Raw genomic sequence first — 13,060 nt, 5'->3', positions numbered from 1 at the left:
GGTTAAAATTTGCTTTCATAAAAAGTCTTCACATTTTATAGGGTCAAAATTTAGTTTCATAAGATGGCTTCACATTTTATAGGGTTAAAATTTGCTTTCATGAAAAGTCTTCACATTTTATAGGGTTCATAAAGTCATGAATCTTAGAAATTGATTACACACACTGCATGAACAGTTGCAGTGCACTGTGTAATGATTAACTAAATAAAAACTAAAAAAATATTAATAAATCTCAAGAAATAAATCACTGTTTAAATTTTTTGTCAACAAACACACTTGTGTGCATCCAATGTGTTGCCAAAACTTGTCAAACACTACCTGTACCTGAGATATGCACTGGCGCATAAATCTGCCATTTTGAAGACTTCCCAAAGAAGCACAGCATCCAAACTTTACCACATGCCCAATTGAGTGTTGATTTACTCCTAGTGATTTTGTTCTGAATCATGTTATCAAGGATTCGCTGCAACGATTTGGAAGCTGCCATGCAGTTGGAAGTGCAGTCTTCCATTTTATGAACACTATACCAACATTTGAATGGCATTTACCAATAATCAGACAAAGAAAGTGTGCAGTGGTGCATGGGGAGCACTTTGAGGAAATGCAGTGGTTTACTGTTCAGTAATACAGATCTTTGTTGTGCAGCGCACACATACTTCTCATACAGCAAGTCTCATACCACTCTGTGCGACTAATTTTTATTCAGCTACCTCTTTTGACTAATTGTTTGTAACTCACCATATAATATAACAGAATTAGTGGCTGCAGTCATGACAATATCTCCAAGTAAACCCCATACTTTGTTGTCTATTTCAACTGCAATCCCAAGGGCCTTTCAAATTCACTCTACACCAACGCTCATACAACTACATCAAACTGCATTATATTTGAATCAATGAAAGGCCGAATAACAGTGGGAATTAAAGCTGTATTGTCTATGCATGATAAACCAGTTTCTTAAATTATTACATAAAGTCAACATTTATCACTGTGCTCTTCAAACAGCAACTTGATTGCTGCCACTGACACTTTTTAGTAATTTAAACAAAAATACATATTTCACTAAAATTTTACAATGTGGCTTTCATATATTACCATTCTGAAGAAAATGATGGCCACTAAAGGATAGCTGGGAATTTACATTCAAACAGATCAATACTCAGTGAGAAAGACAGAGAACTAGATAATATAACAGACAAGCAAACAAACAGAAAAATTATTATTATTATTATTATTATTATTATTATTATTATAGACATATATAACTGAGAGGTAAGCAGAGATAACAAAGACAGTTCACTGTCAGAAAGATAGCTAAGATACATGAAATGACAGAAGACAAATCAACAGGATGAATAATAATGAAAAGTACCATTACTGTTGTCAAGAAGACAAATCAACAGGATGAATAATAATGAAAAGTAACATTACTGTTGTCAAGTAGTGGCCATTGCCAATTTTTAAATAACATACTGGAAGACGGTTATTTGGTACTGATTGCACAGTTCGTCCACCACTCCCTGGCGCTGGTCGCATGTTCTGTGTTGGATCTCCAACGTAAGTGGGATAGTGTTCAGGGTAGTGTCCCTGCTGTCTGGGCATGTTTTGCCAGGATGGCTGCTTAAGAATTCTGAAAAGGCAATAGATTAATACTATATAGTTAGTATATATCCCATGGAAGCATTCATTATTCTACATCAGAATACTGAACATTTTCTATAATCATCAATGCATAGACAAAACTGCACATGTATTTTGTTCTGAGTGAGGTGAAAGAACAAGTCATACACCATATCAAACAAGTTCCCCAACTCGGAACAAAGCACATATGTGGTTTAGTATTTATTACATATCCCCATTTTATTCATACATTCTTTTTAATTGTAGTAATGTATACTGCAAAAAAAATAATTAGGCAGTTGTTGTTTTATGAAAAATATTGTACAACCCTCTGAAAAATCCCCACGTGACATACATAACTGGGGCTAGACATTTCAAGATGGTGTAACCAGGCTTAAGATTTTCAAGATGGCTGCTATGGTGATACTGGATGTCAGATAGGAACCATTTTCATTTATGACCAACCAGGCATCATAAGAATTTGCTTGGTGAAAACCACATATAGATTTTCCAATCATCCAGGAGGTGCACTGACAACATGATTTTCAAGATGTCTACCATGGTGGCCATACTGGAGGTCAGATCAGCACCACTTTCACTTAGGACTAAGTAGCTGTCACAAGAAGTCTTCTGGGGGAAAACCCTAACTTTACATTTAGTAGGAGCATTGATACAAATATTTTTGAGATCGCTGTCATGGCAGTAATATTTCACGTTAGATCAGTACCATTTTCATTTAGGACCAACTAGACATCAACAGAATTTACTTGGTAAAAGCCATGTTGATATGACCATTCAACAAGGCGCAGTAGTGATAAGATTTCAAGATGGCAGCCATAATGGATGTCAGATTGGCACTATTTTCATACAGGATCAGCTAAACATTATAGGAGGCATTCAAGTGAAAACCCCATGTTGATATGACCATCCATTCAGGACGAGTAGCAATAACAAGCATCCATCACAGTATCACTTTATAGGAGGCATTCAAGTGAAAACCCAATGTTGATATGACCATCCATTCAGGACGAGTAGCAATAACAAGCATCCATCACAGTATCACATTATAGGAGGCATTCAAGTGAAAACCCAATGTTGATATGACCATCCATTCAGGATGAGTAGCAATAACAAGCATCCATCACAGTATCACATTATAGGAGGCATTCAAGTGAAAACCCCATGTTGATATGACCATCCATTCAGGACAAGCATCCATTATAATGTCACATGTATTCATCATAAGCAAACCCAAATAAACTAAAGCCAGAACTAAACCCATCAAAAGGTTTGCAATGATGAAGTCAACAAGACAGCGATTTAAACTTCTTCAATGAAAGAAATCGGCAGTAGCCGAGTACAATTTCATGTAATTTTTGCTAATAAACATGACACATTAAAGTTACACTGTCCCAGGAGCAAGGAACACAAATGTCTAGATAAAATGAAAATTAACTGAAAAGAAAGAGAAAAGACCAAAAATATGTACGTTTTATTAGAACCTGAATGTATCACTGCAAATCTTTTTGACGAACAATGATAAATTAGTGAAATACAAAAACTAATGAGTTATCTACGGTGTGTGATTTTACCAAGAAATTATGCTGACCTATACCCTGATGGTGCTTTGATGTCAGGATGTTAAAACAAAATTGAAACACAAATGCCACTTGAAAAGACTTAAAGCATTTATTTTTTAGAGTGTTGCCAACTGAAGGCATTAACCAACTTTTTTATGGCTCAATATTTCATCATATCTTTTGTTATTTTATTCTGAAACATTTTGTGAAAAAAAACTTAGAAAATATGTCATTTCTTATTAAAGTTTTGAACTTCATGACGATAAATCCCAGTTTCTGCACATTATAAAATGATCAATATTTCAAACTTTGATCTGCCAGTATTGAATGCATATTTTTATAATGCTAATGAATTAGCTGCCTATATTTTGCATTTTCCATAATATTAAAAAAACTGGGATCTGCATCTACCTCTGTTTTATGATCAGATTCTTGTGTTATCTGGGCACCCTAAAATGAGGGTGTAGTGACTTGCACAAATGAGATATATCAAGGTTTTGTGTTATCTGGGCACCCTAAAATGAGGGTGTAGTGACTTGCACAAATGAGATGTATCAGTTTTTGAGTTATCTGGGCACCCTAGAATGAGGGAGTGGTGACTTGCACAAATGAGATATATCAGTTTTTGTGTTATCTGGGCACCCTAAAATGAGGGTGTAGTGACTTGCATAAATGAGATATATCAGTTTTTGTGTTATCTGGGCACCCTAGAATGAGGGTGTAGTGACTTGCACAAATGAGATATATCAGTTTTTGTGTTATCTGGGCACACTAAAATGAGGGAGTGGTGACTTGCACAAATGAGATATATCAGGTTTTTTAGTTATCTGGGCACACTAAAATGAGAGAGTGGTGACTTGCACAAATGAGATATCAGGTTTTCGAGTTATCTGGGCACACTAAAATGAGGGAGTGGTGACTTGCACAAATGAGATATACCAAGGTTTTGTGTTATTTGGGCACACTAAAATGAGGGAGTGGTGACTTGCACAAATGAGATATATCAAGGTTTTGTGTTATCTGGGCACCCTAGAATGAGGGAGTGGTGACTTGCACAAATGAGATATATCAAGGTTTTGTGTTATCTGGGTACACTAAAATGAGGGTGTGGTGACTTGCACAACTAAGATATAACTGGACATTTATTACAGCTTTCTTTATGTAGGAAATCTAGTGGCAATGAAATTTATGCAAAATAAGTAATCAAATACAAATAATGATAAACAAAAACTTTTAAAATTCTAAATTTATCAGTATTTGCTATTTAAGAGTTTAGTTGTGAACTCAAAACTGCTAAAAAGTTACTGTATATCACGCTTATAAGCAGAGTTCCATTACAAACAACATAGACCCTGATCTGCCATAAGTCCCATTACAAACAACACAGACCCTGATCTGCCATAAGTCCAACTACAAACTACATAGACCCTGACCTGCCATAAGTCCCACTACAAACAACATAGACCCTGATCTGCCATAAGTCCCATTACAAACAACATAGACCCTGATCTGTCATAAGTCCCACTACAAACTATACAGACCCTGACCTGCCACAAGTCCCATTACAAACTAAATAGACCCTGACCTGCCATAAGTCCCATTACAAACTACACAAACCATGACCTGCCATAAGTCCCACTACAAACTACACAGACCCTGACCTGCCATAAGTCCCATTACAAACAACACAGACCCTGACCTGCCATAAGTCCCATTACAAACACCATTGACCCTGACCTGCCATAAGTCCCATTACAAACTACACAGACCCTGATCTTCCATAAGTCCCATTACAAACTACACAGACCCTGACCTGCCATAAGTCACACTACAAACAACATAGACCCTGATCTGCCATAAGTCCCATTACAAACAACATAGACCCTGATTTGCCATAAGTCCCACTACAAACTACACAGACCCTGACCTGCCATAAGTCCCACTACAAACTACACAAACTCTGACCTGCCATAAGTCCCATTACAAACTACACAGACCCTGACCTGTCATAAGTCCCATTACAAACTAAACAGACCCTGTCCCACTACAAACTACACAGACCCTGACCTGCCACAAGTCCCATTACAAACTACACAGACCCTGACCTGTCATAAGTCCCATTACAAACTACACTGACCCTGACCTGCCATAAGTCCCACTACAAACTACATAGACCCTGATCTGCCATAAGTCCCATTACAAACAACACAGACCCTGACCTGCCATCATAGGGTTAGGATCCATGTGGTTTATTTTTTTGATGACACAAAACAAATGCATAGGCCCTGATCATGTGATGGCAGATCTGGGTCTATGCACTTTGCAGTTTGACTCAACTTATAAGCCATTGTCGACAGCAATTTAGTTATCTTGCTGTTGTTGTTCTAGGGTTTAACGCCATTTTTCAGCACAAGATAGGCTATACATGGCGGCCAGTATAACTGGTGGAAGAACCCTGGAAAACCCAGGGAAGAACCACCAACCCACGAGAAGCTACTGGCAGGCTTTTCCACGTACCCACGCTAGCCGAGCCTTGGACTCGAACCCACACAGACAGAGGTGAGATGGCAGTGATCCGGAACGGTGAACGCTTTAGACCACTCGGCCACTCGGGGCCCCCAATTTAGTTATCTGACATTTAGTCAATTCAATAACTACAATAAACAAGCCTGAGTGAAATGAGTTTCAGTAAGATGTATACAGTGGAACCCTGCATTAACACACTAATTGGGGTCAAAAAAATTGGATCGGTGTTAATAGTGGGGGATCATTAATGCAGGGTTTTACAGTATTTTACTTTTTTCAGAGAACAACTCATTGGCACATATATGTGTATTCATATCTATTGTATATCATGATTAGGGTATCAACACCGTTGACTATCGTGCCGACGTGGCATGCAGTTCATCTATAATGCATGTAATTCCATTGAAAAATTGCACACAGATTCTAAATATTCAATAATTTTGTCTCAGATCATTGTATCTGGATTCAACGTTTAACTAGCATGAACAGAGTATTAACACCATTTACTTGCCGTCTGATATCATACTGTGAGGGCTTGCATTTAATCCATAATACATGTAATTCCATTGCAAAAATTGCATACATATTTAAACTATTCAATAATTTTGTCACAGATTATTATGTGTCTGAATTCAGTGTGAAAAATTAACAGCAAAATTAGGTTAAGAAAGACGAAGCACATGTGCAGTTCATTACGTTCCAGGGTCTATGAATGGTGTCTGTACAAATTTTATACTTCAAACATTTTCTCATATGCGTTTCTGTGTACATTTATCCATTTTAAATTTTCAATAATTAATGCTTGTACATCTATTCGTTTGAACGACTACAGCAAAAATAATTAACAATCAACGCAAGCTTTCAGCATGCATAGAACTTTTACTTCAGATTTTGTGAAGATCAAAAGAAACGTTTGAAAACTACTATACTAATCATTGCGCAAAGTACAGAGAATGACCTGTGATTTGTGAACTTGCTTTTCCATAACATAAATTTTTATATTAAAAAAAGGAAATTAAAAACGAGTTCATAAGCAAACACCAAACACATGTAAAACCCGAGAGCTAAGTGAGTAGGCCTGCAATGGTCAAGAGTCACTTTCATAAAAAAAATTTAAGCTGAACACATGCACAATTTCATACCCTGTAAGTTGACCAGCTAGTAAAGTGGACATTATTTACTGGTCAACTGACTGTGTCTAATAACACTGCAAGCCCGGCAAACATGTTGGCGGTTTTCATTTTTTGATGTTTATTAAAATGTGAGAATCTTTTATCAGACACCGCAATGCCTGCTGCATGGTTGTGTATGCAGTTAAAGAAGAAATACATGTCAGTTATTGTTTGAGCAATGATTATATAAAGAATTAATTGAAAACAATCACAAAGATGACTTACTGGCTTTATTCATGGATCAGTAATAAGTAACATTTTCAATAATGTTTATTTTTGCATAAAACACTTCAAGAACCTGGTGAAATTGTTAAATTTCAGAAGCAACGCCACAATCATATTATAAACAAATTCATACGCAAACTCTTCCCCAAAATGATAATAAATGTTTTACACACTATTTCTCGTACTTTAAACAAATATTTTTCTAGGTACAAGAAAAATACATGTACATGTATTTCAAATTTCAGGAACCATGCCACGATTGTATTATATTCAAATTCATACAGGATCCCTTCCCCAAAATGGTAATACATTTTTTATACACTATTTCACATACTCTGAACAAAAAATACTTTATCATTTGCAAATGAATATCAAAATTTTGGGAGCCACGCAACAACAGCATTATATCTGAATTCGCATTATCGTGGGACGCATTATAGTGGGGTCTCAATGTATATGCATATATGACAGCTCACTCAATTATTCACAAAGCTGAGATACCTCTTGATTGTTTTCTTTTTTAGAGGAAAATTTACAGTAAAATGTACAATATTGAATCTGTAGATTAATCAATTTTGTTGTACGTTTGTTTTTAATTTTAAATTATTATTTTATTGGAATGAGGTTTGAATTTTAAGCCCCTGTGGACCAATGAAAAATTTTGCAAATGTATTATGGTCACACATAAATCCTACCTCTCTAAATCCTCAACTCTCTTTAGCAATCGTTCATTGTCTCTGTACAGAATCTGCTGGTCTCGTTTTTGAGTCTCTCTCAGATTTTGAAGATCAGCATTGTCAGACCTGCAAAATAAGGTTTTATGATATATATATATATATATATATATATATATATATATGAGGAACTTGTTAATTTCACCACAATGAAAATTACTGTTACCATGAGAGATCCTAGCCCTCACTGCTTATCATGTGCCTCTCAATTTGAGTAAATGGGATGTGCATTAACTTTAAAACTTATCTGTCCAGCTGGATATGTCAGACCTAAGTTTAACAACTTTCTCATCAGTAGATGCTATTTCAAGTTTGGTCAACATTCCTAAAATTATCTAAAAAGTAAGCAGACCATACATTTCCAGGGAATCTTTTTTTATACACCAAAGGATTTCACATGTCCTTCACTCATGTGAGTTCTGAACAGCATTTTCATCAGTCGTGGGCAAGAGGGAAACTGATAATGCTAAACCTTGTGATCTGTCAGTACCCTTCAGCAAGAGGGAAACTGATAATGCTAAACTTTGTGATCTGGCAGTACTTTAGGCTAAGAAACCCCATGAGAAGACATATAGGTCATGTGGCTAGTCAGTATGCAAGTCCAAAGTGACAATCAGTTATTGTTTTATAGCCCCTGACAAAGTTGTCGAAGTTACCCTTGTGTTTTATAAGACTCTTTAAAAGACAATCAGACTTGGATTAGTACTACTTCCTTTACACTGTACTAAGTTTACAGTGATTCTGTCCTATAGCAATTTTTGCATGCTTTGTCTGCAAAATTAAAAAGCAGCCTTTCCTTGCACATTGTTTTTGCAAGAAACTATAGCCAACCATGCATGGTTACAGATGAACAAAAGGGTTTCATTCTTGTAGGAAATCCACTCCAACTATATCTTGATTTGGTGCCAAGATCGAGAATGTTATTGAAGCACATGGCCCTGCAATTTCAGGCAACAGGGCTAGTATCACCCTTATCACCTTTGGCAACATCAAGAGTGAGGAACATTAGGGTTTCATTCTAATAGGAAACCCACTGCAACTATATCTAATGTTGATATGGCTCATGACACTAAGACTGAGCATGTTGTTGGAGTTCAGAGGACTGCAGAAGGCTTCTCAATCAGCAGGGCTAGTATTACCCTCTATACCTTGAGCAATGTCAATAGGGCTATATGACACAAACAATGTCAATAGGGCTACATGACACAAACAATGTCAACAGGGCTACATGACACAAACAATGTCAATAGGGCTACATGACACAAACAATGTCAATAGGGCTACATGACACAAACAATGTCACTTACAAACCAATAACAGTGTAATGCAAATTAACAGTTGTGGCAGCAAACAAGCTGATCTCCTAAAAAAGTAATCTGTACCATCACTTCAAAAACAAATGTTGCCTGTGACATTCTCTATAAAGGACACACAGAAGCATGCATTTCAAACATCCAAAGCTGATGACAGTGGCAAGGAATCCCCCATTGACAATGATGATGACTCACTCACACACTCAGGCAACACCAGGGAATGAATTAGAAGGCCTATTTACAGAAAGAACTGTAAAAGGACTTCCTCAAGGCTCCTCAGTGGATTTTATGGCAGAGCTGTCCAGGATCATACTGGGCTGTCAGTTTCTGACAAATTGGCTACTGTTGTCAGTTTTGCCCAAAAAAAGTAATTGCAGCCAATGAAATGTTAATAGTATCGTAGGTAAATCTAAAAATTTGGTTACAAATTGCAGACTATAATAAGTTTCCTGATATCCAAGTACAAAACATTCAGGGGCATATAATCAGTGTCATAATCCCCTCATATCCACCCCAATGGACTTTTTTCTCATGAATGAAAATAGTAACTGGCATCAAGAAGTGTCCTAATGCAATGCTTTGGCAAACAACATATTTTCACCAATAGTTTATGTACAAGTTCTATTTTATTAAAGGACACACTCAGTCCAGTACATGCTCCAAAATGAAATCTACATTAAAACAACAACAAATAGTCCCATGGTCAAAAGAAGCAGCAGACCAAATGGGGACAGGGCTCAGCTGAGCTGTGCAGGCTGCAACCAATAATGACTTTTCTGTAGATACTTGTAGGGATAATTGTGTCCTTATCTTTGCAGTGACAATAATGCCTTTTCTGTAGATATTTGTATGGATACTCTTGTCCTTATCTTTGCAGTGACAATAATGCCATTTCTGTAGATATTTGTATGGATACTTTTGTCCTTATCTTTGCAGTGACAATAATGCCTTTTCTGTAGATATTTGTATGGATACTTTTGTCCTTATCTTTGCAGTGACAATAATGCCTTTTCTGTAGATATTTGTATGGATACGTTTGTCCTTATCTTTGCAGTGACAATAATGCCTTTTCTGTAGATATTTGTATGGATACTTTTGTCCTTATCTTTGCAGTGAGAATGATGCCTTTTCTGTAGATACTTGTATGGATACTTTTGTACTTAGCTTTGCAGTGTCAATGATGCCTTTTCTGTAAGCACTTGTATGGATACTTTTGTACTTATCTTTGCAGTGACAATGAATCCTTTTTTCTGTAGATATTTGTATGGATATTTCTGTCCTTATCTTTGTAGTGACAATGATACCTTTTTTGTAAGTACTTGTATAAATACTTTTGTACTTATCTTTGCAGTGACGATGATGCCTTTTCTGTACATACTTGTATAGATGCTTTTGTACTCCTCTTTGCAGTGATGATGATGACTATTCTGTAGATACTTGTATGGATACTTTTGTACTTATCTTTGCCATGTCAATGATGCCTTTTCTGTAGAAAACATGTATGGATACTTTTGTACTTATCTTTGCCATGTCAATGATGCCTTTTCTGTAGAAAACATGTATGGATACTTTTGTACTTATCTTTGCCATGTCAATGATGTCTTTTCTGTATATACTTGTATGGATACTTTTGTCCTTATCTTTGCAGTGTCAATGATGCCTTTGTGGCAATACTTTTGTCCTTATCTTTATCAACAGAAATCTTGGGGTGATGCAATTTAGATGCCAGGAAAAGCCTCCAAAAGGCATTCAATTGCACAAAAATCATTTGTGGCCAAGGCTCTGCCCCAGGCCCTGCTAGGGGAGCTCACAGCGCTCCTCAAAACCCCCTACCTGGTGGGAGGAGTGCCATTTACCCTTATTATGCCACTGTGTGGCACATTAACTTTCTTGAACTAAAAGCAAGTTCCAGATAAAATATCCTGTCCCTGAACAATAAATGAGGATTTGCTCCATTCTTGGCAATGTCTCCCACAATCAGCACCAGTATACATTCTTGGCACCCTATCCATCCTTGGGTCGCAAAATCTGGGTCACAGTTCCTGCCTATTATAATGTCATCCCTGAACATGCAAACACTCCAAGAATTCCATTATTACTAGTTCAACTTTTCACATGGAAGAAAAGATAAACATCAACTCTAAAACAATTAAAATCCAAGAAAACATGCAAACACTCCAAGAATTCCATTATTACTAGTTCAACTTTTCACATGGAAGAAAAGATAAACATCAACTATAAAACAATTAAAATCCAAGAAAACATGCAAACACTCCAAGAATGCCATTATTACTAGTTCCACTTTTCACAGTGAAGAAAAGATAAACATCAACCATAAAACAATTAAAATCCAAGAAAACATGCAAACACTCCAAGAATTCCATTATTACTAGTTCAACTTTTCACATGGAAGAAAAGATAAGCATCAACTATAAAACAATTAAAATCCAAGAAAACATGCAAACACTCCAAGAATGCCATTATTACTAGTTCAACTTTTCACATGGAAGAAAAGATAAGCATCAACTATAAAACAATTAAAATCCAAGAAAACATGCAAACACTCCAAGAATTCCATTATTACTAGTTCAACTTTTCACATGGAAGAAAAGATAAACATCAACTATAAAACAATTAAAATCCAAGAAAACATGCAAACACTCCAAGAATGCCATTATTACTAGTTCCACTTTTCACAGTGAAGAAAAGATAAACATCAACCATAAAACAATTAAAATCCAAGAAAACATGCAAACACTCCAAGAATTCCATTATTACTAGTTCAACTTTTCACATGGAAGAAAAGATAAGCATCAACTATAAAACAATTAAAATCCAAGAAAACATGCAAACACTCCAAGAATTCCATTATTACTAGTTCCACTTTTCACAGTGAAGAAAAGATAAACATCAACTATAAAACAATTAAACTCCAAGAAAACATGCAAAGGTGACTGATTCCAACTTGAAGTGACATGTTGAAGGTATCAACCAAGTTATATGTACAAACTCCACTGACAGATTTAAGCAATGTTTTTGTTTCAAAATTATTTGTTTGAAATCCATAGTATAAACTGCATTTTCAAATCAACAGTTAGAAAATTAGCTTGTGGTCATATCTGAATCAAGAAATATCTTATCATATATTTTAAGATTCACATGCATACATAATAAGAAAGGTAACTATATTTCATGACCATTTACCTGTTTGGCATCATTGTACCAGGATAGTTCAATACACAACCAATAATGGTGTAGCCTGTGAATACAGTTTAAGCTGTTTTTTTTTTATTTCTGAGAAGTGATACATCCATTCAAACATCATTTTGACTTTCCCATTTGGACTGACAATAAATCATTTTGACTTTCCCATTTGGACTGACAATAAATCATTTTAACTTTCCCATTTGGACTGACAATACATCATTTTAACTTTCCCATTTGTACTGACAATACATCATTTTAACTTTCCCATTTGTACTGACAATACATCATTTTGACTTTCACATTTGTACTGACAACACATCATTTTGACTTTCCCATTTGTACTGACAATACATCATTTTGACTTTCCCATTTGTACTGACAACACATAATTTTTACTTTCCCATTTGTACTGACAATACATCGTTTTGACTTTCACATTTGTACTGACAATAAATCATTTTGACTTTACCATTTGTACTGACAATACATAATTTTAACTTTCCCATTTGTACTGACAATATATCAGTTTTACTTTCACATTTGTACTGACAATACATCATTTTGACTTTCCCATTTGTACTGACAATACATCATTTTGACTTTCACATTTGTACTGACAATACATCATTTTAACTTCATCCATCAATGTTTTTGTTCAGGAACATGATGAAAGTAATCCTTCA

The 13,060-nt window shown here is 35.7% G+C and overlaps 1 protein-coding gene across 1 annotated transcript in view; it reads right to left on the bottom strand.

Moving 5' to 3' along the window:
* Positions 1-13,060, bottom strand: part of LOC149775071 (uncharacterized) — a 95,083-nt gene that overhangs the window by 19,836 nt on the left and 62,187 nt on the right. Inside the window, exons 9-10 of the mRNA XM_089944335.1 lie at positions 7,819-7,926; positions 1,474-1,630 (exon numbers count right to left, since the gene is read on the bottom strand). Of these exons, the coding sequence (XP_089800461.1) occupies positions 1,474-1,630; positions 7,819-7,926 (265 nt within the window). The remainder of the gene's footprint in view (positions 1-1,473; positions 1,631-7,818; positions 7,927-13,060) is intronic.

Source organism: Sinohyriopsis cumingii, chromosome 19 (assembly GCF_028554795.1).
Source record: "Sinohyriopsis cumingii isolate HCF-2022 chromosome 19, ASM2855479v2, whole genome shotgun sequence".
Lineage (NCBI taxonomy): Eukaryota > Metazoa > Mollusca > Bivalvia > Unionida > Unionidae > Sinohyriopsis > Sinohyriopsis cumingii.
This window is presented reverse-complemented; position numbering and strand designations above follow the sequence as displayed.